The sequence below is a fragment of the Simochromis diagramma genome, unplaced genomic scaffold (assembly GCF_900408965.1).
Source record: "Simochromis diagramma unplaced genomic scaffold, fSimDia1.1 OVJJ01000082.1, whole genome shotgun sequence".
In the NCBI taxonomy this organism is placed as follows: Eukaryota; Metazoa; Chordata; class Actinopteri; order Cichliformes; family Cichlidae; genus Simochromis; species Simochromis diagramma.
Window position 1 is genome coordinate 131,508 of NW_024386742.1, and position 25,127 is coordinate 156,634.

At 37.7% G+C, this 25,127-nt stretch overlaps 1 protein-coding gene and 1 long non-coding RNA gene across 4 annotated transcripts; one reads left to right on the plus strand and one right to left on the minus strand.

Annotated features, from left to right (window-relative positions):
* Positions 1-432: 432 nt before the first annotated feature.
* LOC120722477 lies at positions 433-2,334 on the plus strand. Of its 3 annotated transcripts, none has more exons than XR_005693508.1 (3): positions 433-789; positions 896-990; positions 1,228-2,334. It is a non-coding gene; the product is annotated as an uncharacterized LOC120722477 (long non-coding RNA). The 3 variants fall into 3 exon arrangements; XR_005693498.1 differs by having other exon boundaries at positions 1,232-2,334; XR_005693519.1 differs by having other exon boundaries at positions 434-789; positions 1,738-2,334.
* Positions 2,335-3,717: 1,383 nt separating this feature from the next.
* On the minus strand, positions 3,718-19,137 carry LOC120722143 (Fc receptor-like protein 5). The gene is made up of 18 exons (XM_040013023.1): positions 18,990-19,137; positions 18,735-18,767; positions 16,209-16,262; positions 15,520-15,786; positions 12,684-12,950; positions 11,156-11,410; positions 10,780-11,055; positions 10,323-10,631; positions 9,208-9,465; positions 7,596-7,844; positions 7,296-7,424; positions 7,121-7,136; positions 6,950-7,041; positions 6,033-6,083; positions 5,852-5,914; positions 5,661-5,720; positions 4,717-4,779; positions 3,718-4,619 (listed from the first exon to the last, which is right to left on the minus strand). Exons 1-18 carry the CDS (start codon positions 19,024-19,026, stop codon positions 4,612-4,614), a joined length of 2,487 nt encoding a protein of 828 aa, XP_039868957.1. The 5' UTR covers positions 19,027-19,137; the 3' UTR covers positions 3,718-4,611.
* Between the last annotated feature and the right edge of the window lie 5,990 nt (positions 19,138-25,127).

Consider the following 25,127-nt stretch of genomic DNA (forward strand, 5'->3'; position numbering starts at 1 on the left):
GTTCTTTATTAATGTGACCAGAAAGTCATTAAAATGTATTATGTGGTATTTGTACTTATTCACAGTTTTGGAGGCGAGAGACGTGCTGAATGAGAGCCAGGTGTCACAGGCTGGGTCTCTGACCCAGCGCTCTGAGTTCATGTTTGTATTTGTCTCATTTTGTTGTGTGATTAGTTTTTGTGTCATTTCCTATCTGTCTTTAGTTTGGGCAGTTATTGTTTATTGTTCCTCTGGTTTTCTATGTTTTGGGTTCTTGTATTATTCATCACGCATTAGGTTTGTTTAGTTTGTGTTGTCATGTCTAGTTTTAGTGTTTCCTGTTTTATTCTGACAGTGTCATGTGTTCTTTGTTCATTGTATTTAGCTTTCCTCTCCTGGTCCTGTCATTAGGTTTATGTCAGTCAGCTGTTCCCCCATGTGTCTCCACTTCCCCTGATCACCTCATGTATGTATTTAAGCCCTTTGTTTTCTGCATGCTATTGTCGGGTTGTCTGTTTATTTTGACCTTAGTCAGGTTTTCCCTCACCCATAGTTATGGCTTTCATCTGTCAGTTCTACATTAGTTTTTGCCTGTTATTTTCCACCATAGTTATAGTTTTTGGTCTTAGTACCTCTTAGTGTTTTGACAGTTTGCTTTGGTTTCCTGGTTTTCCCTTGCCGTTATCATTAAAGGATCACTTTTCTGTTCAAACTTACAACTCATCGTCCTCATCTGCTTTTGGGTCCTGTTTCATCACACATCGGCGCACCCCGCCGTGACACCAGGAGCCATGTGACTCTTATGTTAAGGTATGTGCTACAGAACAGAATGATGAAAAAAAAGCCATTGTGGAAACTCTAAGACAGTAGTTAGTTTTTTCTTTTTTTTTTTTTTTTTTTTTCCTCTTCTCCTCAGGTTGGCTTGTTTCCAGATTCTGATCCCTTAGAAAGACAGAAGACTCAGATGGTTCCCCGCTGTAGGAACCCCATCTTCTTACGAACCTTTTACTTGTAAGACTTTATCCAGTTGCTCTTCCTGTTATTTTGTCCCTTCCTGTTATTTTGTCCCTTCCTGTTATTTTGTCCCTTCCTGTTATTTTGTCCCTTCCTGTTATTTTGTCCCTTCCTGTTATTTTGTCCCTTCCTGTTATTTTGTCCCTTCCTGTTATTTTGTCCCTTCCTGTTATTTTGTCCCTTCCTGTTATTTTGTCCCTTCCTGTTATTTTGTCCCTTCCTGTTATTTTGAAGGTAGACATGGCTGCTCTCCGGGGCTTTAAGTGTTAACTGTTACCTCCTTTGTCTCATCGATTGGCTTCAGCCCCGTCTCATTTTCTTGAGTTGTCTCCACTCCTCTAATCATCCTTCTGTGTCTATTTAGTCGCTGCCTCTCCTTAATTTTGTGCCAGTCTTCCTTCTGTGTTTTTGGTCGTCCTCTCTACAACATACATGGCGGTTTATTTGGGTCGGTTATCTCAGTTTGATGCCATGTTTACATCCATGTAGCATGCCCTTGTCATTCTACCACAATCAAATAACTTTACTTCACAGAAATACGAAATGCAGAAGAAAGAGAAGCACTGTTTAATATGGATATAAAAATCCATTTTTATAACACGTGTTCTGATTGGCCTGTCTGTGTCCTTCCTTCTTACACCAACCTCAAACAGCTCCTGTGGTTTTGACTGAATGTTTATATTTCCTGTCCTTTTCAAAAACGACAGCTTGTTTCTTGTGTTGTGTTGTTATCTTTATCTATAGATGTGCAAAGTTGTTCTGTTTCTTCAAGCGGACATATTTCGCCAAGTCATAATTTTCACCATTTTCTTCTTTAAAAACTCTTATGTTATTTTATTTTTTTTTAAATATATCATTATCTTGCAAAGAGCTGCATCATCTTATCAAAAGCACCTTGTGCAACAGAACTCCACTGGAACAGGATCTTGGGTGAAGTGAAACAGGTTATAGGAGACTTCAGCAGCTACTTTACTAAAATCATGGCTGAATATGTGATAAAAGTTGGCAAGAGAACTGTGGACTTACAAATTGGATCTGTGTTATTTGCCGCTCTCTGCTCATCTGTACCATGTGGATTAAAATTTTCAGAAGGAATTGGACTATTATGTTGGATATATAACTGATGTGATTTGATGATTATTTTGTCAAAACAAAAAATGGATCCAAAGTTATTTGACTGAGAGACAGCAGTATGTGAAGATGGGCGAGTTTGAATCGGGGTATTTGGGCATTAGCTGTGGAGTGCCACAAGGATCAGTTCTGGGACCAACTCTATTTAACCTTTATATAAACGACATATTTAATGTATCAAAGTTATTAAAATTAGTTATATTTGCTGACGACACCCTTTTTTTTTTTTTTTTTTTTTTTTTTTTTTTTTTTTTTTTTTATTCCAACGACGACCATAGTGACCTAGTACTTAACATTAACAATGAGTTAAGGAAATTAAAAATATGGATGTTAACAAATTATCTATAAATTTGAGCAAAACCAAGGTAATGTTCTTTGGGAATTACAATGTAAATGAAGATACTGTAATAAAAATAGATGGTGTAGTCATTGATGTAGTATCAGAAATAAAATTCTTGGGAGTAATGATTGATAGCAGATTATGCTGGAAATCAGACATATACAAAATAAAGTGTCCAAAAGTATCTCAATCATAAATAGAGCCAAGTTCTTCTTAAACTGCCATGCAATGTTTTTGTTATACTGTGTACTAGTCCTACCATACTTGACTTATTGTGTAGAGGTGTGGGGCAATAATTACAAAAGTTCTCTGCATCACCTGGCTATACTACAAAAATGTGCTATAAGGATAATGTATAAGGTAGGATATTATAGTCACACTAATATTTTGTTTTTGCAGTCAAAACTATTAAAACTGATTGATTTAGTTGAATACTCGACTGCTTAACTCCTATATAAGGCAAATAAGGGTGTACTGCCAGAAAATATCCAAAAGCTCTTTACACATAAAGGAGGTTACAATTTGAGGGGATGTAGTAACTTTAAAAGGCAGATAGTTAGAACTACCAGGAAAAGTTTGTGTGTGTCTGTGTGTGGAGTGAAACTTTGGAACAGATTGGATGTAGAGCTCAAGCAATGTCCAAATATTCATCTGTTTAAATCGAGGTACAAAAAAATGTATATTGTCAAGGTACAAAGAGGAACAGAGTGTGTGATTGTTTATCCATGATAGTAAATAATAATATATTCTTTGTATTATTTCTTTCTTTTTTCTTTGTGTGTGTGTGTGTGTGTGTATATGTGTGTGTGTGTGTGTGTGTGTGTGTGTGTAGAAAGAATGATAACAACAAATACTTATATAAACAATTATTTTGTAGAGTTGAAATGGACACTGTTGATATTGTCTTACGCTGTTGTTATTACTGTTATCTCAATTATTAGGAAACAGTAGACCAGAATTAATTCTTAAAAGTAAAATTGATGAAGTTACAACTATACAACGGAAGCATACTTCATTGATATTTTCATAGCTAAAATATAAATAATATACGGAGAAGATGTAATGGTAATATAATGACCATGATGGTGATGACTGTGATATTCAACGGTGGTAACAAAGACTGTATTATTGATGCTAAATATTTACACTACTGTATGTTGTAATTATGACAATGCGATAATTTTATAACCGTAATTGTATGTCACAAATATTTAAATGTACTGCGCAACTACAAAATTTAAAACTCAGATAAGATTGTAGGGGTGGGAGTTAAAAAGCTTGTCTTCATCCCACTCCTTTTCGAGCTAAACTTGTTTTTTTTCTTTTTTTGTGTAATTGTACATTACAATAACTTTATTTGGTTGCTCGAATAAAAGACATTCATTCATTCATTCATTCATTCATTCATTCATTTTTGAATCTGCTTTTGTTTTACTCCTGTTAAATTGCTTTAATAAAATTTCATGCAAACAGTAAGAGGAAAACTGCAAAATATAATAATTGAATGGGTTTTCCACGTGTCTGCATGGCCCCTCTCCAGGTACTCCCACAGTCCAGAGACCTGCATGTTAGGTTAACTTGTGATTCTAGTGGTCGTAGGTGTGACTGTGAGCCTGAATGTTTGTGTGTCTCTGTGAGTTAGTCATGTGACACAATGGTGAATTGTCCCAGTGTGTTACAGCTGGGAGAGGCTCCTGTGATTCTGAATTAATAAGTGGAGAACATGGGTTGATAATTCCTTTTTACATGATGTAGATTTTTAAACTCAAATAGTAAAAGTATTTGTTGGTGTCCACACCAGCACTTCCTAAGAAACTCTGCTGACTTTAAGTCGTTGCTGTCAGCTACAAAAATCACAGGCTTCAAACTTTTATCTCACTGCTGTTGGAACAGGATACATTCAAAGTTTTATACAAAAGTTCAACAGTGAATATAGAAAAAAAAAAAAAATCAGCTGAATATAAAGAGCCTGGATCTGAAACAGGACACACCCTTGTGTGTGTTATGCTAAGCAAAAGTAACAAGTCTATATCATATTATTCAATATCATCTTCATAAACACTAAAAAGTGAGCGCGTCTGATATTTGAGCAGCAGAGGAGCAACAGTGGATTCATAAAATGCTCCTTTTTGCTGCTGCAGCTCTCCTCACTGACCTGTAAGACAAACACACAAAGAACAGAAATGTCCAAGTTTCAGGATGTTCCCCATTTAATAACTTGAATAACTCATCCTGCATGGCAGCATAATTACCAGGAAAGCTTCCTAATGTGACTTCAGAATAAACTGCTGCATCAGCTGCAGGACTTGATTTTCCTGTGAGTGGAAAGAAGATTTTAAGACCAGAGAAGTCAGAGCTCAGGATACATTTGATCAGCAGATATATGACACAGAACTGTTGGACGTAGAGGTGGATTTAAACTGCAGATTTGTCAGCTGCAGCCATTAACAGCATTAATGCTACGCTCCCCTTAATGATTCTCGCTCTTTGTAGTTTCACTAGATTATTACTTTAGCTGCCAAGTACAGAACAGACTACTTTAAGTGCTAAGAGCAGCATGTAAGAGCCAATGATGAGATGTAATACTTCACAAGGTTTCCTTTACTGTTACACAAAAAGTTAACAATTTAGACTTTTGAACAAAGGATATTTTATTTAAGGAAATTAGCAAAACAAAAATCTTAATCAACTAGTAATAATCATGTAATTCAATCACCTGACTGTTATCCTAATGTAACTAATCTACTCAGTGCTATTGCTGATTTCAGATATAGTGTTGACATAAAAAAAAGATAATTTCAGTTCATAAGTCCACAGCGATTGAGCAACTGAAACTTTTGACCGTGAACTCCACAGTTCTTTCTTCCAATGTTGCTGATGTTACTCATCTGCAGCAAACTACAAAATGAACTCATATACTCATTTATACTCTGCATCACCCACCCTGTGTTTCAGTGCTTTGAATGATGACAACACAACAACACAGTATCATGCTAAACAAATACACCTGACTTAATGACTAACCCACCATAAACCTAAATGACTGCAGATTAACTCTGCTGATGTATAGTGGTAGTGTGTAGTAGGTAAGCTTGATAAGTGAATAATTAAACTCCATGTTGACCTATAATTAGCTGCAACATAATGAAATGACACATTTCAGTACAAACACTGAATGAGACTGTTGTGTCTGTACCTGCAGCTCCCGTCTTCACCTCAGAGTAAACAGCACTCTGCTCTGGTTCATGATGCTTCCCTGTGAAGATGATCAGAGTATTCAACATATGAAAGAAATTAACTGTTAATTTTTTAACATTTTTATTTATTGTATTTTTACATTACATTTATATTTATTATTTTTAAACTGCATGTGTTTTATTTACTTACTGTTCTTTTGAAGGTTTTTAAGGTCAATAAGAGAGTATGTGACATCTTGATGTTGATCTGATCCTGAAATGTTCATATTTTAGTTACAGGATTGTAAACATGTCATATGGAATTAGTTTCATTAAATCAAAAGCAAGTTTCATCTCTGACTGCTCTGTGCTTTTCTGCACATATACTGCACCATTTCTGTTGTCTTCCACGTGCATAACATATTCAGAGAGGTTATTGGTACCTAAAAAAAAAAAAAAAAAAAAGACGAGCCAGGGTCACATTAATCATTTTAATAAAAACCTAAAAGAGATTAAATATTCCTCTTTAAGTCAAAACCAGAACTATGAGATATTTTCAAACCATTAACCCATAATGTTGTTATTGTTTGTGTTGTTATGATATTAAACAACAGCTGTTCTCACTCCCGGGGCGTAGCATACCGATGTTTTGTCACGCAGCGTTCCTGAGGATTGTGAAAGGTGACCTTTCATGTATGGCAAGCCACCCTGGCCAAATATCGCGATGGCTTGCCATATCCACGTTCTTATGGTAGGCGCCGGGTTATGGATGAATTCCTGTGCAATGACGGTCCCGCGGTAATAGACGTTCCAGCCATGTATTCCAGCCCTAAACCTAACCTTATCCCTAACATTAACCAGCACTTTAATAAAGTGAAATAGTGTTTTCCAAAGCGATTTTAAGAAAATGAACAAACGTGTAGATTGCGTCCAAACGGTTCTCATGTTTTCTTATTTTTCCAATGTTGTCATTTAGGAACGTGTTGGGTACCCAAAAGTGTAAAATGTTGATGATTTGTCACCTAGCGTAAAATAATACGCTTAGGGAGTTAGAACGTGTTGAAAAAAACATCTCTGTGGATTCTTTCAGTAAAGATAAACTCGGGTTGTAAACTCCTGTTTGTTTCTGATTTTATGTTCATGTGGCATTTGGCTGTTTGGATTTTTGTCTAACTGGATTTTGATAAAGATCCTTTGAAAAACTGCTGAACACAAACTGAACCTGTTTGAAACTGTTTGAGTTAATGAAGACTGAATGAAAAGTCAATATTAATAATGATAATATTATTTAAATGGTTTAAATACTGACCAGGATGAAGAGAGCCGTACTCATGAGTTTCATTCTGGTTGACTCCATGATTTGTGGAGGAGCCCGGACTGTGACTCTCAGACTGGATCGACCTGAAACAGGAAATAAACACAACAAACTCAAAAGTAACTGATGTTTGTTTAAAATTATAATAAAAAGTATTTTACCAACCTGGTGAAGCAGGAATCTGTGAAAGAGACAAATGTTATTACACATGTTTGTCATGTATAAATTGTTCCACTGATATTTTGTGTCATGAGATCAGAATACATGTATATGTGTGAATAATTAAAGTGTATGTAGTAAATAAACTCTCTAATACAGCATGAAAAGAAGAGGCTCTTACACTTGGACTGTCTGCAGCGATACAACAAGAGCAGGAGAATAATAATGAGAGAGACTCCACAAACCAGTCCAACAATCAACCACACAGGAGATGAAGAGCTGTCAGCTCCTGACACAGCTGCTGAAATGACTAATAATAATTAAGTAATAATAAAGTATAATACTTATTATTATACTGCATATTTCAGTTCTCACAAAATAGATCCAGGTGACTTCAAGCATTAACAGACAATCTAATGTTTCTTCTCAAGCATGAAAATCATTTTTACAAAAACACATCAAATGTTTTGATCCTGCTCACCTTTAACTGACATCCAGCTCTGTGCTGACTCTCTTCCTGAGTACTGACACTTGTAGAAACCTTCATCAGACTTTGACACTGCAGAGATCTTCAGCTCCCCTCGGGTATCATTTTGAATAAGTTTCTCATTGTGATATAAAAACACATTGGAAAGTATTTTTTGTGTTTTCAAACTGCAGCTCAGACTAACAGAAGCTCCCTCAGTCACAGGATGAACAGGACTCACCAGGATAGGACCATTACCATCATCTGTGACACAATCACACACAATTGTTTCAGTCACATCAGCTGGTGCACACTTTTAGAAAAAACGGACATGTAAGCTTCAGGGAGATTTTCACATAAGCGACTCTGTGAAACAGATGATCGACTTGAATCCAGGTAAGAAAGAAATGCATGTAGTAAATAAAGTAGAATGGCTGATCCTTTTATTTTGCAAGCTCATAATGTGATCTAACAGAGACTCACTTAGTAACTGATCTAAGGGTTGTGAATAGAATGAAATAAAAAGAACTGCATTTAAAAACTTAAATACCAAGAAGGCCTGTGGCCTGATGCTGTTTCAGCTTTTCTCTTTAAACATTTGCTGATGAGCTGACTCCAGCTTGGAGTCCTGTTGATATCAGCTTCATCCTCACTATATAGAAAAAGGCTGCAATCAGCAAAATAATGATCACAGACCTGCAGCAGTAACATCAGTAGTAATGAAATCCTTTGAATGCATTATGGTTGAGCACTTGTGAAGTGAAGTACAATTTGAATATAATTACTTTAACTCACTTGATTTTAAAGCATTTAGAAAACCCCTCAGCTTATGCACGATTGTTATTTATGATCTAAGATCAGCGTTTAATACCACAAACACTTATACACTGTTAAATAACATGAAAGTGGATCCCTATATAATCAGATGGTTGTTTGGCTATTTTCATTAAAAAACAAAAGGAAGTGAAAGTCAGTTCTGCTCGTTCACACATACAATTTATAAGAACAAGAGTCTCACAGGGCTGTGTGAGACTCTTGTTCTTTTCATATTATATTAAAAAAAATTGTGGAAATCAGAAGTGATTGTGCAGTGGTATAAGAAACACACCGTGTTAAATATAAAGAAAAATAATTGTCATATTTATAACGATCTTTGATGAAAGATCTATTGGAGATCTCAGCCTGGTTTCAATGACTGGAGAGAAGTTTGAACAAGTGACAACATTTCAGTGTTTAGTCTTCCCTGCAGGAGTCAAATATTATCAGTACAATTGCTGAATCATTATGGGTGAAACTGTGGGTGAGTGTTTGCATTTTTGTTTGTTTTTTGCATGATGTGTTTCCCTAAGTTACTCTGAATGGAGACAATAAAAGTTTATCTAATGTGATGACAGAGATGTTGAGCTTTTTAGAGTTTTATTGTGATGGAGAAAATATAAAATACTCATTTAATTAGAGAACAAAAACCAAGAATATTGTTTGAAGCTTTGGAGCCTAAAATCATCTGAAATTCTCAGTTTTGTTTGTTTTGCCACATAGAATTACTTCACATAGAGCAAAGCTGAGACAAATGTTCATGTGACGTCTAAATCATTCAGATCCAAGAAGTAAATGTATAATAACATACTCTGTACAGTGATGTTGACTGCACTGCTGAACTCTCCTGATCCAGACTCACACCAGTACACTGCAGTATCTGACTTTGATGTGTTGATGTCACATGTGGATCCAGTCATTCTCCTACAGTCAGAGAGTCGGCCGTCCTCAGAGAACTTCCTCACTCTCCACTCAGTGAAGTTTCCCTCACAGGTCAGTGAGACAGAGTCAGAGGTGAAGTGTTGCACTCTGTCAGGACTCACTGTGAGAGACGCTGCTGAATGAACATCTGGAAACAACATGCAGTGAAGACACAAAGCTCACAGATGTTAGGATTCAAAATATCACAGTGAAAAAAATAGTTCTTGCTAAACCCACCATAACTGCAAATAAATCTATGAATGAGATTTGTTAATACAGATTTAAATGTTGTGACTCCTGCAGCTGGAAAGATTTCACTGAACCATCTGGGTCTCTCAGTAATAATCTCACAGCATCATTAGAAGCTACATTAGAAGTTTCTGTAAACCTGCTTTCCTACAGTTTGTCCACAGCGTGCATGTTTGTTGTTGCACAAGCAAATATCTTCATCATCTGTCATGTAATAAGATGTCTGACATTTGTGACCTTATTACAAACAGTCAGATCATGATCAGACAGTTTAACATCAGCAGATCTTAAATGTTTGTTCTCTTTGCTTCTACAAATCATGACAGCACTTTTACAGGCATCATGTCTGATATCATTTTTCACAGCAAAAGCACAACAACATGAGGACTAAAGACCACGAGATCATCTGTGTACATAATGTGCTTCACAGGAGTGCTGCCAGCTTTACAGACTTTCTAATCATCACCATGAAGATTAAAAAGAGCTGGAGACAAAATTCATCCTTGTTTAACTCTGTGAGAAACAAACAAGGAAGAATTTGAACAACAACAGAAGTGTCTGACTGAAGCTCAGTTTACTTGAATGTAGTGAGAAAGGATGAGATTCAATTTAATGCTTATGAGGAAACTTAAATAAAATCATTTAATGCAATTTAATTGTAATTGGACATCAGATTTCAATGTCAGCATGCCGCTGCAAGAAAAATAATGGTGAATTAAAGTGATGACGTAATTTATTAGAGAGAAACAAGCTGACCTGCAGACCAGACAAACTTTGGTCGACTGTGATCAGTGTGATACTCTGGGTCTCCTCTTCCAGCTCTGCACACATATCCTGCTGTGTGTGTCTGTCCATGAATGATGTAGGAGTCCTGTGCAGTCCCACTGCCATCAGGTAGCAGCTTATAACTGGAGGATTTATAGTTGAATGTTTTCAGATCAGGAACAGCTTTATACCAGTAGAAGCTCCATCCTGCAGATGGATGTTCAACCTCACAGTTCAGAGTTACTGAGGCTCCAGGACTCAGCCATGATGGAGACACAGTGAGGACAGGACAGGGTTCATCTGTTCAACAAAGATTTTCTCTCAGTGAACATGTAGTACAGTCTCTGAACAGTGAGCTCAGTTTATACAAAGAATAATAATCTCAGTCTATATGAACAGAAACACATTTTACAAAGTGTTCAAACAGCTTAAAGCAAACATGACTTACTGTCAGAAACTGTCAGTGTGACTGAATCACTCCACTCTGTTGTTTCATGCTGTGAACTTTTCATTCTGCCCTTACAGCGATAGTTTCCACTGTTCAATGATGAAGCATAATTAATCCTGTATTCATTTTGATTTGGAGGTTTTCTGATGCTGTTTGCTTCCCACTCATAATCCCACTCAGTGTCTCCTCCATGGATCTCACATCTGACAGTGATCGTCTCTCCTCTGTATATCTCAGACCAGTTTGGATGCAGAGTCACAACAGGCCTGTTTGACACTGTTAATGTTCAAGAAAGTACAATAAAAACACATGAATGACAAAAGGTTCAATTACCATCAGATGTAGTGCTTTGTGGTAAATTCAAGTTTGAACTCACCAGTTGTGTCAATCCAAACTGTCTCACTGTCCTCTGTGTAGTAAACTGGTTCTCCTCTTCCTCCTCTGCACCTGTAGAGTCCTCCCTCTGAGACACTGATTTGTTCATTTCTCGCAGGTTCAGAAGATTTCCCATCTCTGTACCAGTAGTATTTCCATCCAGATGATGATGATGGGTTCACAGAGCAGGTCAGGGTCACACTGCCCCCTACTGGAACAGCTGTCCTATCAGCTCTCAGTTCAGCCTTTGGTTTCGCTGCAGTTCAGTTTAGAACAAGAACATAAAAGTAAAAATGACTGAATCAGAACAATTTAAAGATGGAAACATGAGAATGATCAAATATCACAAAACTTTATTAGTGAAGCTATAACAAAGTGTGTGACACAAAATACTGAAATACTGTTTTGATCTGCACAGCAATTTTTTTAAAAATTTACTTCAGTGTATTTAAAATTAATTAATAAATGCATAGTTCATTTACTCTCATTAATTTGAAGCATGACTTAGTTAATTCATCTGTAATGAGAAAGTAACCCAGGTTAATATGATCTGATTGTACTTAGCATGCTATGTCCTTGTGTTCTTTACTAAATCTGCTGTTAAAGCCTCTGATAGCTAAGATGAGACCTAGTAAGTGTGTTTTATATTCTTTTGCTGTGGAAGCTGACATTTCCTGTCGATGTGCACAGATGTGTCAGAATGGGTTTTAAAAGACACATCGATGGTTTGGAGGAAGTAATTACTGAAGCTAACTCAGAAAGATCAATTAGAGAAAAAACTCTAAATAAATAGCAATGGTACTGAAAGTAGCTGCACATAATGTTTTGTCTGTGAGATGATTATGAGTAATTTCTATACTCATTAAATGTAATTACTCTAAATTAATAACATACCAGCACAGACCAGCATCCAATAAAATGAGGCCATATTGTCGTCTGCAGTTCAGAGTTCATGAAATGGCCTGTATTTGTACAGCGCTTTACTAGACCCTAAGGACCCCAAAGCACATTACACATTCAGTCATCCACACACACATTCAAACACTGGTGATGGCAAGCTACATTGTACCCACAGTCACCCTGGGGCACACTGACAGAGGCGAGGTTCATTAAGTGAAAAAGATCCAGTGTGTGTTTGTCACCAGACTCTTTAACTAAAACCTGAAACCTCTAAGATCATTTCAACAATAGACAACATGCTAAAAACAACTGAAGGAACTGCATCATATGTTGGTGCAACAGGGAGTAATAAAAATAAAAATAAGACAAATACAGAAGTGAAAATATTGGATGTAACTGTTGTTCTTAGTGGATGTGGTGGAGCAGCTGAAGCAGGTTCAGCATTTGTTCTGCACTTCATGTATTAGAGCTGCACAGCAGAGAAGTTACTCTGATATGTTTTGTTCTCTTCACTGTGAATAAAAAGCTGCTTTTAAAAATATTTTACTGAGCAGCACAAATGAAACAGCTACAAAGCTGCAAGAACAACAGATTCTTACTGATGTTGATAAAACAGATCTCCAACTTACATGATACAGTCAGTGTGATGGCATCACTCCACTCTGTTAACATATAGGTCCTTGTGCCCCGGCAGCTGTATCCTCCACTGTCAGACTCAGCAGCGCTGCTGATTCTGTATTCATTGGATGTTTCAGGTATGTTTTTCTGGCCTTGTCTCCATTCATACGTCCACTGAGCTTCTTCACCTCCCTGAATCTCACATCTGACAGTGACTGTCTCACCGCTGTATATCTGAGTCCAGGGTGGCTGCAGGGTCACAGTGGGCTTACTGGGAACTGTTCACATAAGAATGATCCAGTTAGGAAAAGAGAAACAGAAAAACTCTGCTGTTTATAACATAAGAGTAGAGTCACTGCAAAACAGCTGATTCACAGACAAACAGTTTGAAGACTCAACATCAAAACAAAGTCACAATAAAACTATTTATAGCTTTCAAACTGTAACACAACATTTTTAGTAAAACGTACAAGTATTTACTTTGTACAGTTATCTTTTATTTATATTCTTTATAAATAAATTTATTATTTACAAAAAGTTACTGATTTTTTTTTTTAATGAGTTGTCTTAAGTCTGATTTACTTTCACAAAGATGCGATCTTTGAGGTGTATAAACAAATCAGTGCGGATAAACAAGAAAACACTTTAGATTAAATCTAGAAACAGGATGAGGAGAGACTTTTTTTAAATCCCAGGATTAGTTAGGCTTTTGAAGAAGTTACTCTGTCAAGGCCGATCCTTAATCTCACAATCTTAAAGTAGACACAACAAAACTGAAGTTCTTCTATTTTTCTATTTCCATCTCTCCAAGTAATCCTGCTGTCAGAAAGAGAAACAGAAGAACAGACTAGTCCCCAAAGACAGGACGTGACAGTAATGACAACTTTATACAAGACTTTTCAAACTCAAAATTTCACAACTCTTTATAGGAGCAGAAGAATAAATAAACAAAAGTGACAAATGTAGAAAAAAGCAACACAGTTCAAAGAACATTAACATGTCGAGTAAAACTGGAGAATTTGTCTCATGAAAATATTACTTAAATGAATTAAAAGGAAGTGACTGACTCCATGTCAGACTCCAGGCCATGAAGCACCTTAAAAGCAAATAATTAAATCCTGAAATCAGTTTGAAAACATGCTGGGAGCCAGTGTAACAGTGGGACAGGTGTAATCCCATGTGATGTGATTCGATGTGATGTGATGTGTTTGAGTTGGTCTGCAGTCATTCATCTGATTGTTTGATGAGACTGTTTCAGTGATTTAGGTTTGAAAAATCAAAGCATGTAAAAATGGTTTCCTGTCTTTAAATGTTGTAAAATGATTCATAATTTATGTTGCAATTAATCCAGAAATATTTTTGTTATTGTCTTGAAATTTTCCAGCAGAGAAGCAGCTGATGGCAGCATGTGTTCAGCTTGTGTTTAGCATGTGTCCAGCATGTGTCCAGCATGTGTCCAGCATGTGTTCAGCTTGTGTTCAGCATGTGTCCAGCATGTGTCCAGCGTGTGTCCAGCATGTGTTCAGCTTGTGTTTAGCATGTGTCCAGCATGTGTCCAGCATGTGTTCAGCATGTGTCCAGCATGTGTTCAGCGTGTGTCCAGCATGTGTTCAGCTTGTGTTTAGCATGTGTCCAGCATGTGTCCAGCGTGTGTCCAGCATGTGTCCAGCATGTGTCCAGCATGTGTTCAGCATGTGTCCAGCATGTGTTCAGCGTGTGTCCAGCATGTGTTCAGCTTGTGTTTAGCATATGTCCAGCATGTGTCCAGCGTGTGTCCAGCATGTGTCCAGCATGTGTTCAGCTTGTGTTCAGCATGTGTCCAGCATGTGTTCAGCGTGTGTCCAGCATGTGTTCAGCTTGTGTTTAGCATGTGTCCAGCATGTGTTCAGCGTGTGTCCAGCATGTGTCGAGCGTGTGTTCAGCGTGTGTTCAGCGTGTGTTCAGCGTGTGTTTAGCATGTGTCCAGCGTGTGTTCAGCGTGTGTTCAGCGTGTGTTCAGCGTGTGTTCAGCATGTGTCCAGCATGTGTTCAGCATGTGTTCAGCATGTGTTCAGCATGTGTTCAGCGTGTGTTCAGCATGTGTTCAGCATGTGTCCAGCATGTGTTCAGCATGTGTTCAGCATGTGTTCAGCATGTGTTTAGCATGTGTCCAGCGTGTGTCCAGCGTGTGTCCAGCGTGTGTTCAGCGTGTGTTCAGCGTGTGTTCAGCATGTGTTCAGCATGTGTTCAGCGTGTGTTCAGCATGTGTCCAGCATGTGTTCAGCATGTGTTCAGCATGTGTTCAGCATGTGTTTAGCATGTGTCCAGCATGTGTCCAGCGTGTGTCCAGCATGTGTCCAGCATGTGTTCAGCATGTGTTCAGCGTGTGTTCAGCATGTGTCCAGCATGTGTCCAGCATGTGTCCAGCATGTGTTCAGCGTGTGTTCAGCGTGTGTTCAGCGTGTGTCCAGCATGTGTCCAGCGTGTGTCCAGCGTGTGTCCAGCATGTGTTCAGCGTGTGTTCAGCTGAGGAGATTCAATGGCAACATTTAAAGTTTCTCCTGAGTTTAGCTGAAAGACATTAGCTCACATTCAGTTTTGAAACAGTGATGAAAACTCTGCGTTTGCAGCCACAGACACAAGGCAGCTGGGACAATGACAATTGCATTTATTTTTTTCATGTTACAAACACATTTTTTTTCTTTTCCGGATGTTTGACTCTGAATGACGACTGAATATTTTTATAAAGGAAAAACTGTTTTACATGACTTTGGATACTAAACTAAAAAAAAAAAAAAACCTGCAGTACTGTTTAAAGTATTTTGTTGTGTTTTGGGAATTAAAATGTGTGAAATGTGTCCAACTTACCTGTTACTTTCAATGTGGTGATGTCACTCCACTCTGTCCAGGAAGAGTTTCTTCTGCCCCGACAGCTGTATTCTCCACTGTCAGACTCAGCAGCGCTGCTGATTCTGTATTCATTGGATGTTGGAGGTGTGTTTACCTCAGCTGTTCTCCATTCATACGTCCACTGAGCTCCTTCACCTCCCTGAATCTCACATCTGACAGTGACTGTCTCACCGCTGTATATCTGAGGCCAAGGTAGCTGAAGGGTCACCGTGGGCTTAGGAGGAGCTGTTCAAATAAAACATAGCATTAGCAGACTGATAATTTGACTTGAAAATCAACAATAAAAGTTGTTTTTATACTTTTTAAATGTTTTATACATTTATGAACATACAATCCATTAGTTGTCAGTTAGCTGTTGTTTGCTAACAATGCTGTTAAACCTCCAGTGGTGGATTCAGAGCTGGAGATTTAAAGATAAACGAAGTGAAAAAACTGCTGCTATAAGTAAACATACGAGCAGTTTGGGAAAGGCTAACATAGCAGACCAGTCTCTCCTAAAATGAGGACAATCATTTATTATTGTTTTACACTACTTTTGTTAGTATTTTGTTCTGTTTTTGGATGAATTGTGTAATACAAATAAAATAAGTGAGGAGATGCGTTTAACTTGTATCCCTGAATCTTATATCTGACAGTGACTTTCTCACCTCTGTATATCTGAGTTGTGGATGGTTGGAGGGTCACAGTGGGCTCAGGAGGAGCTGTTCAAATAAAAATATATCATTACAAAACGATCCTGGTTTTATTGCTCTTGTTAATTTTAATTATATTTATGTCCTGGTAAAAATTTGACTAAAAATCAACAATAAAAAGTTAGTTTTTACCAAACAGATTAAATGATATTTAGACTCTACCAGCAGAGTGACTGAACACAACCAGGTGTGCACAAATCTAAACTGTGACACTGAACATCAACGCATAAACACACAATATCATATAAACAACCTCAATTTTATAGTCAAATATCACACAATTTACTTATTTCCAGAGGTGGGGAGTAACGAAGTACAAATCTGTACTTTACTTGAGTATTTATGTTGACATTGTGTTTTTCATAGTGTGAAGCATGCTGCAAAACAAACTGAGGTAGAATCACTGTGTTATTTAAGGCTGCATGAAAATCCTCTACAGATTAGTGCAGGATAAACAGGTTAGTTTGCTGTACTGTGATGGATTTAAAGGAAAGACCAGTGTGTGACTGGTGCACAGTGACAGTCCAATATAAAGTCAGTATAAACAGTGTACTGTGAGTGTAGAGACGAGGACAACTCATGAAACGTCTGCTTACATCTGACTGAATTCAGGTGGATAAATCTGTAAAGAGCAGCAAGTCAGCTGATCACAGCTCATACATTAAGAAAATCTACTGGAGCTCTCAATAGAAAATAGCCTGAGCCATTAAAAACTGATTTTAGGGTTTTCCACAGGCTGAATCCCACTTTAGACTCTTGTCCATTCTCTTCCACTTATCCTTATCAGGGTCGCAGGAGGCTATAGACTATCCCAGCTATCATAGAGCGAGAGGCAGTTTACACCCTGGACAGGTCGCCAGTCTGTTGCAGGGCTAAGACAGAGACACAGACAAACATTCACACTCCCACATATTTAAAATAATCAATTCACTTAACCCCACTAAGTGCATGTCTTTAGACTGTGGGAGGAAGCCGGAGTATCTGGTATTTCCTTTCATTTTTATCCATGTAGCTTTGTACAAGGATTTTGAGAACTCCAAGAGTTAATACAAAAGCGTACACTGAGGTAAGCAGCACACATGCCAATATCAGTGAGATACACTGCACTACTCACACAAATCATCATCTTCTTGTAAATCTGTACTGTAATCTGTTCAGATAAACATCCATGAAAAGAGAATTAGTCTGTATGAAGGCAGCACACTCTTAATATGATCATTTTAAACACTCTGTGTTCCTCCGCCACTGCCTCATTTAAGTTTTAGACAAAATGGATTCTGGGATATTGCATTTTGTCATTTCGAGCTGATTGGAGACCAGAACAGCCAATCAGATTTTTTTTGCATCCAAGTTTCTGATTGGCTGGTTTTGTGGCACAAATATAACGGTGTACAGAAAGAGTTGAGCGCGCACGGGCAGAAATGTTGAGAGTGCGAGCAACACATTGCGAGCAAGCGCAAGTGCAAAAACTGAGCGAGAGGGGCTGCTGTTGTGTGTGTGTGTGGATAATAGCAAACACTGAGATACATTTTTTGCATGCAGCAATGAATTTTGTTCACTCAAATTAAGTTTTTCTTCACTCAAAATAAATTTCTCCTCAAAATGCAACACAATTTTTTTTACGTGCGCTCAATTTTTTTTTATACGTGCGGTCAGAATAGTGGCACAAAAATAACGCCATATAAAAACAACTGACAACTGACTCCATAAATATACAAGATGGTGATGAGGAAACACACGGAGAAGACAGCTGAGGGAAATAAACATAATGACACAATACAGGAAGCAAAACTGAACACAGGATGGGACACTGTCAAAGTAAAACAGGAAACAGTGAGACCTACACCTGAGACACACGGACTTGACAACAACAGTGATAAACAAACAGGGAGGCAATAGCAGAGACACAAGGACAGGAACAGATTTACAGTATTTAACTGTTTTTCTACGTGATGAAGAAAAAGCTGCTGTGAGAAAGAGAGAAACCTGTCGGCACCACCCTTTGACTTAAATTGTAAGAAACAAATGTGTAAAAATACAAAGAAACTTCTGGTAGCTCATCATTATTATATCTATACTATATTTCTATAGTAGATGCTGAAAAATAGAAACATTTCTGTTTACCTGCACTTTAATCATTTGCTGTTTTACCTGTTTGGTAGTTGTTGAAATGGTTTGGCCTGTACCACTAAACTTGCTGCCTTCAGAACGTCTGCCCCCCTTCTTTCTTTCACATAATGGTATGATCCCAGCCTGTCTTTGCATGTGATTGGTGCGCCCATCAAAGCACAGATTCTTAGCAGGGCTGAAGATTCAGCTCCCACATACCGAGGGTCCATTAATAAGTGGCTCGCAGGCCGGAAATAATTGTATCGAGGGCCGAATGTGGCCCGTGGACCGTAGGTTTGACACCCCTGATTTCGAGCATTGTAGGAGATGACAGCTACATATATGAACTGGAGTAAAAACAGTGTTTCTTACCTTCAGCGTTTCCACAGATGACTGTACTGAGCACTAAAATAATGAATAAAAACTCATCAGATATTTTACCTCAGAGTAAAGTTTTTTTTAAAGGCTTTACTCTGATTATTGATTATTGTAAATTTAGGGATGAATAATAATCACCAAATTTCTCCTGTTTGCTAAACAAGCTCTAAGCAGTGACTCACTAATTCTCAGAGATCAGAAACATTTTAATTAATGGTGCCTTTCAAACAATGTCAGACGTGTACTTACAGAAAAAGCCCATCATGCAGAGCAAAGAGAGCCCCATCGTCACATCCAGCCTGCTGCACTCTGATCCTCAGATAATCACAAACAGTTTTACTTTGCAGAAAAAAAGAGAAGTTGTGTTTTGTTTGGGTGTGACAGAGTTTTTCTACAGGTTCTTCTTCTGATTGGTCTCTCTGTGCTTCCTTCCCTTTTGACACAAAGCTCAAACAGCTCCTGTAGCTTTGACCGCAGCAGTTTTGTGACAGTGTTTTCCATCGCTTTAAGTCATATCTTACCAGGTCTTTTTTTACTCTGACATGTTCGTCCCCTGGATCATTATCATGCTGCAATGTTACTCTTCCTGCACACTGGAGTGAATGTACCAAAATCCCTTTTCTGTTTTGCAGCCTGTATTTTTATATCTAAGTCTTTTTAATGATTTTTTTATATTTTGATTCTTTATCGGAGGAATTATGTGGAAATTCTTCTTTCATGCTGCATAAAAATATCCAGAGATTTTATCTGACTCTTAGCTGAAACATCATCATGCAGTGCTATAATAAAAATGCTCCTTTGACCTCAGATCTGTGAATGTTTTCACCTTGTGGTTAAATTCTATGTTTGGCTGACACCCAAACAGAGTAAATGACTCACTGTGTGGTTGAACTGAAACTAAAGACCTGTATGTTTCACAAATTAAATTAACAAAGACAGCAAATAAATGTATCTTCTATTGGCACATCAAAGTGAATGTTACATGTTACCAACAAAGACTATGTAATTCTCTCCAGAGTCACATGCAGACGAGGTGACCTTTACTAAAGCTTACTGAAGCTGATCATTTCAGGCCCCAATAGTAACAAATGAAGAAAACTGAGTTACAGATAACTGATCACTGGAACACAGAGACTCTGGGTCATCACAAAAACATCCATATGGTCTCTATCAAGGTCACAAAAGTTTCAACTTACAACATAAATGAGAATAACATCCTGTATGATTCGACAGAAGTTCAGTCAAACTGTTTAGCTATGTGTAGACTGATATGTCAGAAGACATATCAGTCTGGTGTCCATACGAGTGGACATTATCAACATTTATTCATTATTTTCAGTTTTACTGTGGATTGTAATTATTTATTGAAAACTAAAAATCATTTGCAGAAGGTCAAAAACAGAGGAGAGATGTCAGGATGTTTTTGTTGTGTATCTGTTGTGTGGGCTGATGGAGAAAAACATGAGATCACTGAGGGTTTTTAAGTGCAGATAAGCCTGCAGCTGCGTGCAAACTTTCATTCATACTTCACAGAAATACTGACACAGGGTGAAGGGTTTTAGAACGGTGGGTTGATGCAGGTGTGTGTCTTTGTGCATTTATGTGCATGTGCCCAGAGCCCTGGGGCTCTGTCCTCAGCTCGTACTGGGGTGGCCAACCTCTTACAGGATCAGCTGCCAGTTGGTTTTTAGGTGATCTTTCTTTTTGGCTCCTTGTTGCTTCTGCTGGTGTGGACACATGTTTGTTTTTGGGTCTCCTGGATCTTTCTCTGTTTTCTCTGTTGTGTGTCTGTGAAGTTTCTCAGTCATCCAGGTCATCGTAGTCAAAGGAGCTTGAAAATAAAAGCGTCTGGACTTCTTTAAGTTGCTTGAAGACGTTTCACCTCTCATCCGAGAAGCTTCTTCAGTTCTAAGGTCAAATGGTGGAGAGTCCCACCATTTGACTCTCTGTTGTGGTTTTGCACCCTCATGATCACGTATGTTTTATCTCACACACACACACACACACACACATACATACATGAGGTCATTGATGTTTGTTTAAGTGCAGAGATGGTGCAGATAGACTTGCAGCTATTTGCGGACACAATATTTTCCATCAGCCACGTCTCTTTAAAAAGTGATCCTTCCTGTCATGGTCTGATCTAAAGGTCCGAGTTTAAAACACCAGTAAATACTTTGTGCAAATAATTGTGGTCTCAGTCCCTGCAGTTTCAAATCTTACTGCATGTTAATTTAGTAAAACAAGCTCCTCATTAAAGTCAAAAAGGACAAGAAAGCACTTGATTAAAAAGCTCCTTCCTTATATATGCTGACGTAAAACAAAATATCAGCTACACAAAAGACTGCTGTCTGAAACATGCTGCATTTCCTCTTTCCTGCATGGCACAGATAAAAATGAGGCCTTTCAATAGATTAAAAATAAAATGTGGCAGAATAATTTCATTGTACATGTACGATGAGAATAAAGGGCTATTCTATTGGCGGTGTGAAGAGGGAAGGAATGAGGATTTGACCCAAAATGCAGACTCTTAGAAAAGGTTAACTTAAACCCAGCTGTATTGCTGGAATACAACAAAAATGCAAAACTACAGAAAAATTATTTGAAACTAAACGGCAGGCAGAACACGCAGCCGGACGATGAGGGAGACCGCGATGCAGGACAGAGAGAGATGCAGGCATAAATACACACAAGAACAAACAAGGGAACAAACCACAGGAGGGAATCATAGCTAAGAGGAGACACTTGGAAGCACAGCTGGACACAATTTAAACTGAACATGATGCACAAAGCACAAGTGACTATGAAAGTAAAACAGGAAGTGTGCAAAACGCACATTGAGACACAGGCTGTGTCCAAATTCAGGGGTAGCATTCGTCGATGGCTGCATTTGTAGGCAATTACGTCACAGCGACGCGACGAAGGCTGTCCAAATTTGAAGAGTTCTCCAAATGCGGTGACAAATGCGTCCTTCATTTCCCCAGATTTGAAGGATGTGTTGGCTGTATCGTTCGTGGCCCACCATATCCCAGGATTCATTTTGGATTTTAGGATTTCAGTTTGATATGTTTTAGGGAACAAAGACCAAATGGCTTAATTTCTTAAAATGAGAGGAGAAAACGATCACCTCTTCACTGGGGTGAAGAATTCGGCCACTGTGGCATGGAGGTACAAGAATAAATCAATTTGCACATCATATTCATATGAGTACGGTTTTATTAACCCTCATACTGTACAGAACCGGTGATGTCCAGACAGTATTCCTCTTGTGTTCTGCTGTGAAAACTTTAGGGATTAACATACTTGCCATGATTTTTCTCTCTTCTCTTATTTTTTGTGTGTTATCAGGACAATTCTGGAGAAGATGGGCCTGCATGGGAAAGTCACCCCCATGCAGGCTAGAAGAAATGGGATAACTGAAGGGTGGCTGACTCATAGACGTCAGCAGTACCTAAAGAAAAAAACAAGCCAGGCTCACATTAATCATTTTATTACAGTTACACTAAAGATCAGAGCAAAAACAGAAACACTTTGTGAGTCAAAACCAGGACTGTAAGATCTTTAAATGTTCTTTGAAAAACTGCTGAACGCAAACTGAACCTGAGAAATGTTTGTGTTAATGGAGGTTTAATAAAAGTCAATATTAATAATGATAAGACTGTTTTTCAATGCTGACCATGTTGAAGAGAGTCGTACACATGAGTTTCATTCTGGTTGACTCCATGATTTGTGGAGGAGCCCGGACTGTGACTCTCAGACTGGATCGACCTAAAACATGAAATAAACACAATAAACTCAAAAGTAACTGATGTTTGTTTAAAATAATAATAAAAAGTATTTTACCAACCTGGTGAAGCAGGAATCTGTGAAAGAGACAAATGTTATTACACATGTTTGTCATGTATAAATTGTTCCACTGATATTTAGTGTCATGAGATCAGAATACATGTATATGTGTGAATAATTAAAGTGTATGTAGTAAATAAACTCTCTAATACAGCATGAAAAGAAGAGGCTCTTACACTTGGACTGTCTGCAGCGATACAACAAGAGCAGGAGAATAATAATGAGAGAGACTCCACAAACCAGTCCAACAATCAACCACACAGGAGATGAAGAGCTGTCAGCTCCTGACACAGCTGCTGAAATGACTAATAATAATTAAGTAATAATAAAGTATAATACTTATTATTATACTGCATATTTCAGTTCTCACAAAATAGATCCAGGTGACTTCAAGCATTAAACAGACAATCTAATGTTTCTTCTCAAGCATGAAAATCATTTATAAAAATCACATCAAATGTTTTGATCCTGCTCACCTTTAACTGACATCCAGCTCTGTGCTGACTCTCTTCCTGAGTACTGACACTTGTAGAAACCTTCATCAGACTTTGACACTGCAGAGATCTTCAGCTTCAGCAACATTGACTTCAAAACTAGGTGAATACCTGAGAATGACCAGGTGAGCCCACCTTGCATGAACTTGCATGAATTAAGTACAGCTCCACACACATTTGCAAATCTGCCGCAGCAGAAGTGCAGCAACAGTCAGGTGTAAATAGACAGAAAGCTGAAAAGCTGGTGAGATGTAATGTGATTACTTGCCAGTATCTTCAATGCTTTAAGCAAAATTTTAAGACTGTTCAGACATTGTGCACACTTACAGATTAATTTACACATTTAGTCAAGATTGAAATTTTTCTTTTTTGCCATTATACAAAAATATAAAACGTAATTTATTTTTACCAATTTAAGAAACAAATTTCATCACTCTAAATAAAAAATATTTATTGATTATACACAGATTGAAATACGCACACAAAAAGTCACTATTATTCAAACACCAAATTACAGAGAAAAAAAGTATTTTTTGTCCTTTTTCCAGTAGAGCCCATAGACATGTAAATATGTGCCACTGTACAAATCTGTGAAGAGGTGTAAGCCCAATGCAGGAGACAAAATTACATAAATAATAAGGAGCTCTACCAGCTGATCGGTCTTTAAAAAGTGAGAACAAAAGAACAAAACAAGTACACTGACAAGGAAAAAAGGGACGATTTAGGCATGACTGGAAATGAAAGACAGGTGAAAACCATCTGCAAAGTTGCAAATGATATATGTAGACAAAACAATTTCTTACCTTCAGCCATTCCATAGATGACTGTACTGAGCACTAAAATAATGAATAGAAGACATCCGACATTATACAACTGATGAAAGGGTTTTTTAAAAAAATGACCCACAATCATCAAATTTCTGTGCTCCTATTTGTCAAACTAAACAATATAACTAAAATAATTGTAACACAGTGTGTAACTATAAATGATCCAACATTCAGTAAAAAAACCTCACAAGTCTGCTTTGTTCCAGCTCTCAGGTAAACAGGTTAAAGCAGTGACTCACTGTAATTCTCACAGCTCAGAAACATTTTAATTAATGGTGCCTTTCAAACAATGTCAGACGTGTACTTACAGAAAAAGCCCATCATGCAGAGCAAAGAGTGCCCCATCGTCACATCCAGCCTGCTGCACTCTGATCCTCAGATAATCAAACAGTTTTACTTTGCAGAAAAAGAAAGACAGAAAAGCGTTGTGTATCGTACAGATAAGACAAGAGTATTTTTCTACAGTTTTTTCTTCTGATTGGTGTCTCTGTGCTTCCTTCCCTTTTCCACAAAATTCAAACAGTGCCTGTGGCTTTGACCGCAGCACTTGTGCGACATGTTTAATTTCCTGCGCATTGCAAACATAGATGTTTGTTTCTTGCGTTGTGTTGTTTCCTTTCTCTATAATATACAAACGTGTTCTTTTGCTTGAAGTCAACATATTTGACCAGGTCAAATTTTTTATCATTTAAACTCTGACAAGTTTTTGCAGCGTCCTGTGTATCATTATCACGCTGCAATATTCCACTTGCAGCAGATTGGGAGTCACTGGGAGTGAATGTACCAAAACACCTTTTCTGCTTTGCAGGCTGTATTTTAACATTTCAGTCTTTTAAATGAAGAAAATTGTGAGAAATTATGTTGAAATTCTTATTTCATGCTGCATAAAAACATGTAGATTTTATTTGACTGTTAGCTGAAAAATCATCATACAGTACTGTGGTGAAAAAGGTTCTTTTGATCTCAGCATAGACCTATGAATGTTTTGACCTTGTGGTTAAATTCTGGCTTTAGGTTTGGTTGAGACCCAAAAACAGGAGACTAACCTGTGAGACATCACAAATTCTTCCATATGAAGAACTTGTGATGACCCAACTTACAGCCTTCAGTAAACATAAATAAATAAATCAGAATAATACACTCTATGGTTTGACAGAAGTACAGCCAAACATATCAGTGTACACTATGTCAGAAGATATTACCCTGTCCCTACAATATGA

Coding starts and splice junctions, on each gene's coding strand:
- LOC120722143 (XM_040013023.1), bottom strand. CDS start 19,026: ATGGGGCTCTCTTTGCTCTGCATGATGGGCTTTTTCT. Junction 16,263..18,734: donor CATCTGTGGAAACGCTGAAG/GTAAGAAACACT, acceptor TTATTTGAACAG/CTCCTCCTGAGCCCACTGTG. Junction 11,411..12,683: donor CATCACACTGACTGTATCAT/GTAAGTTGGAGA, acceptor ACTGAACTGCAG/CGAAACCAAAGGCTGAACTG.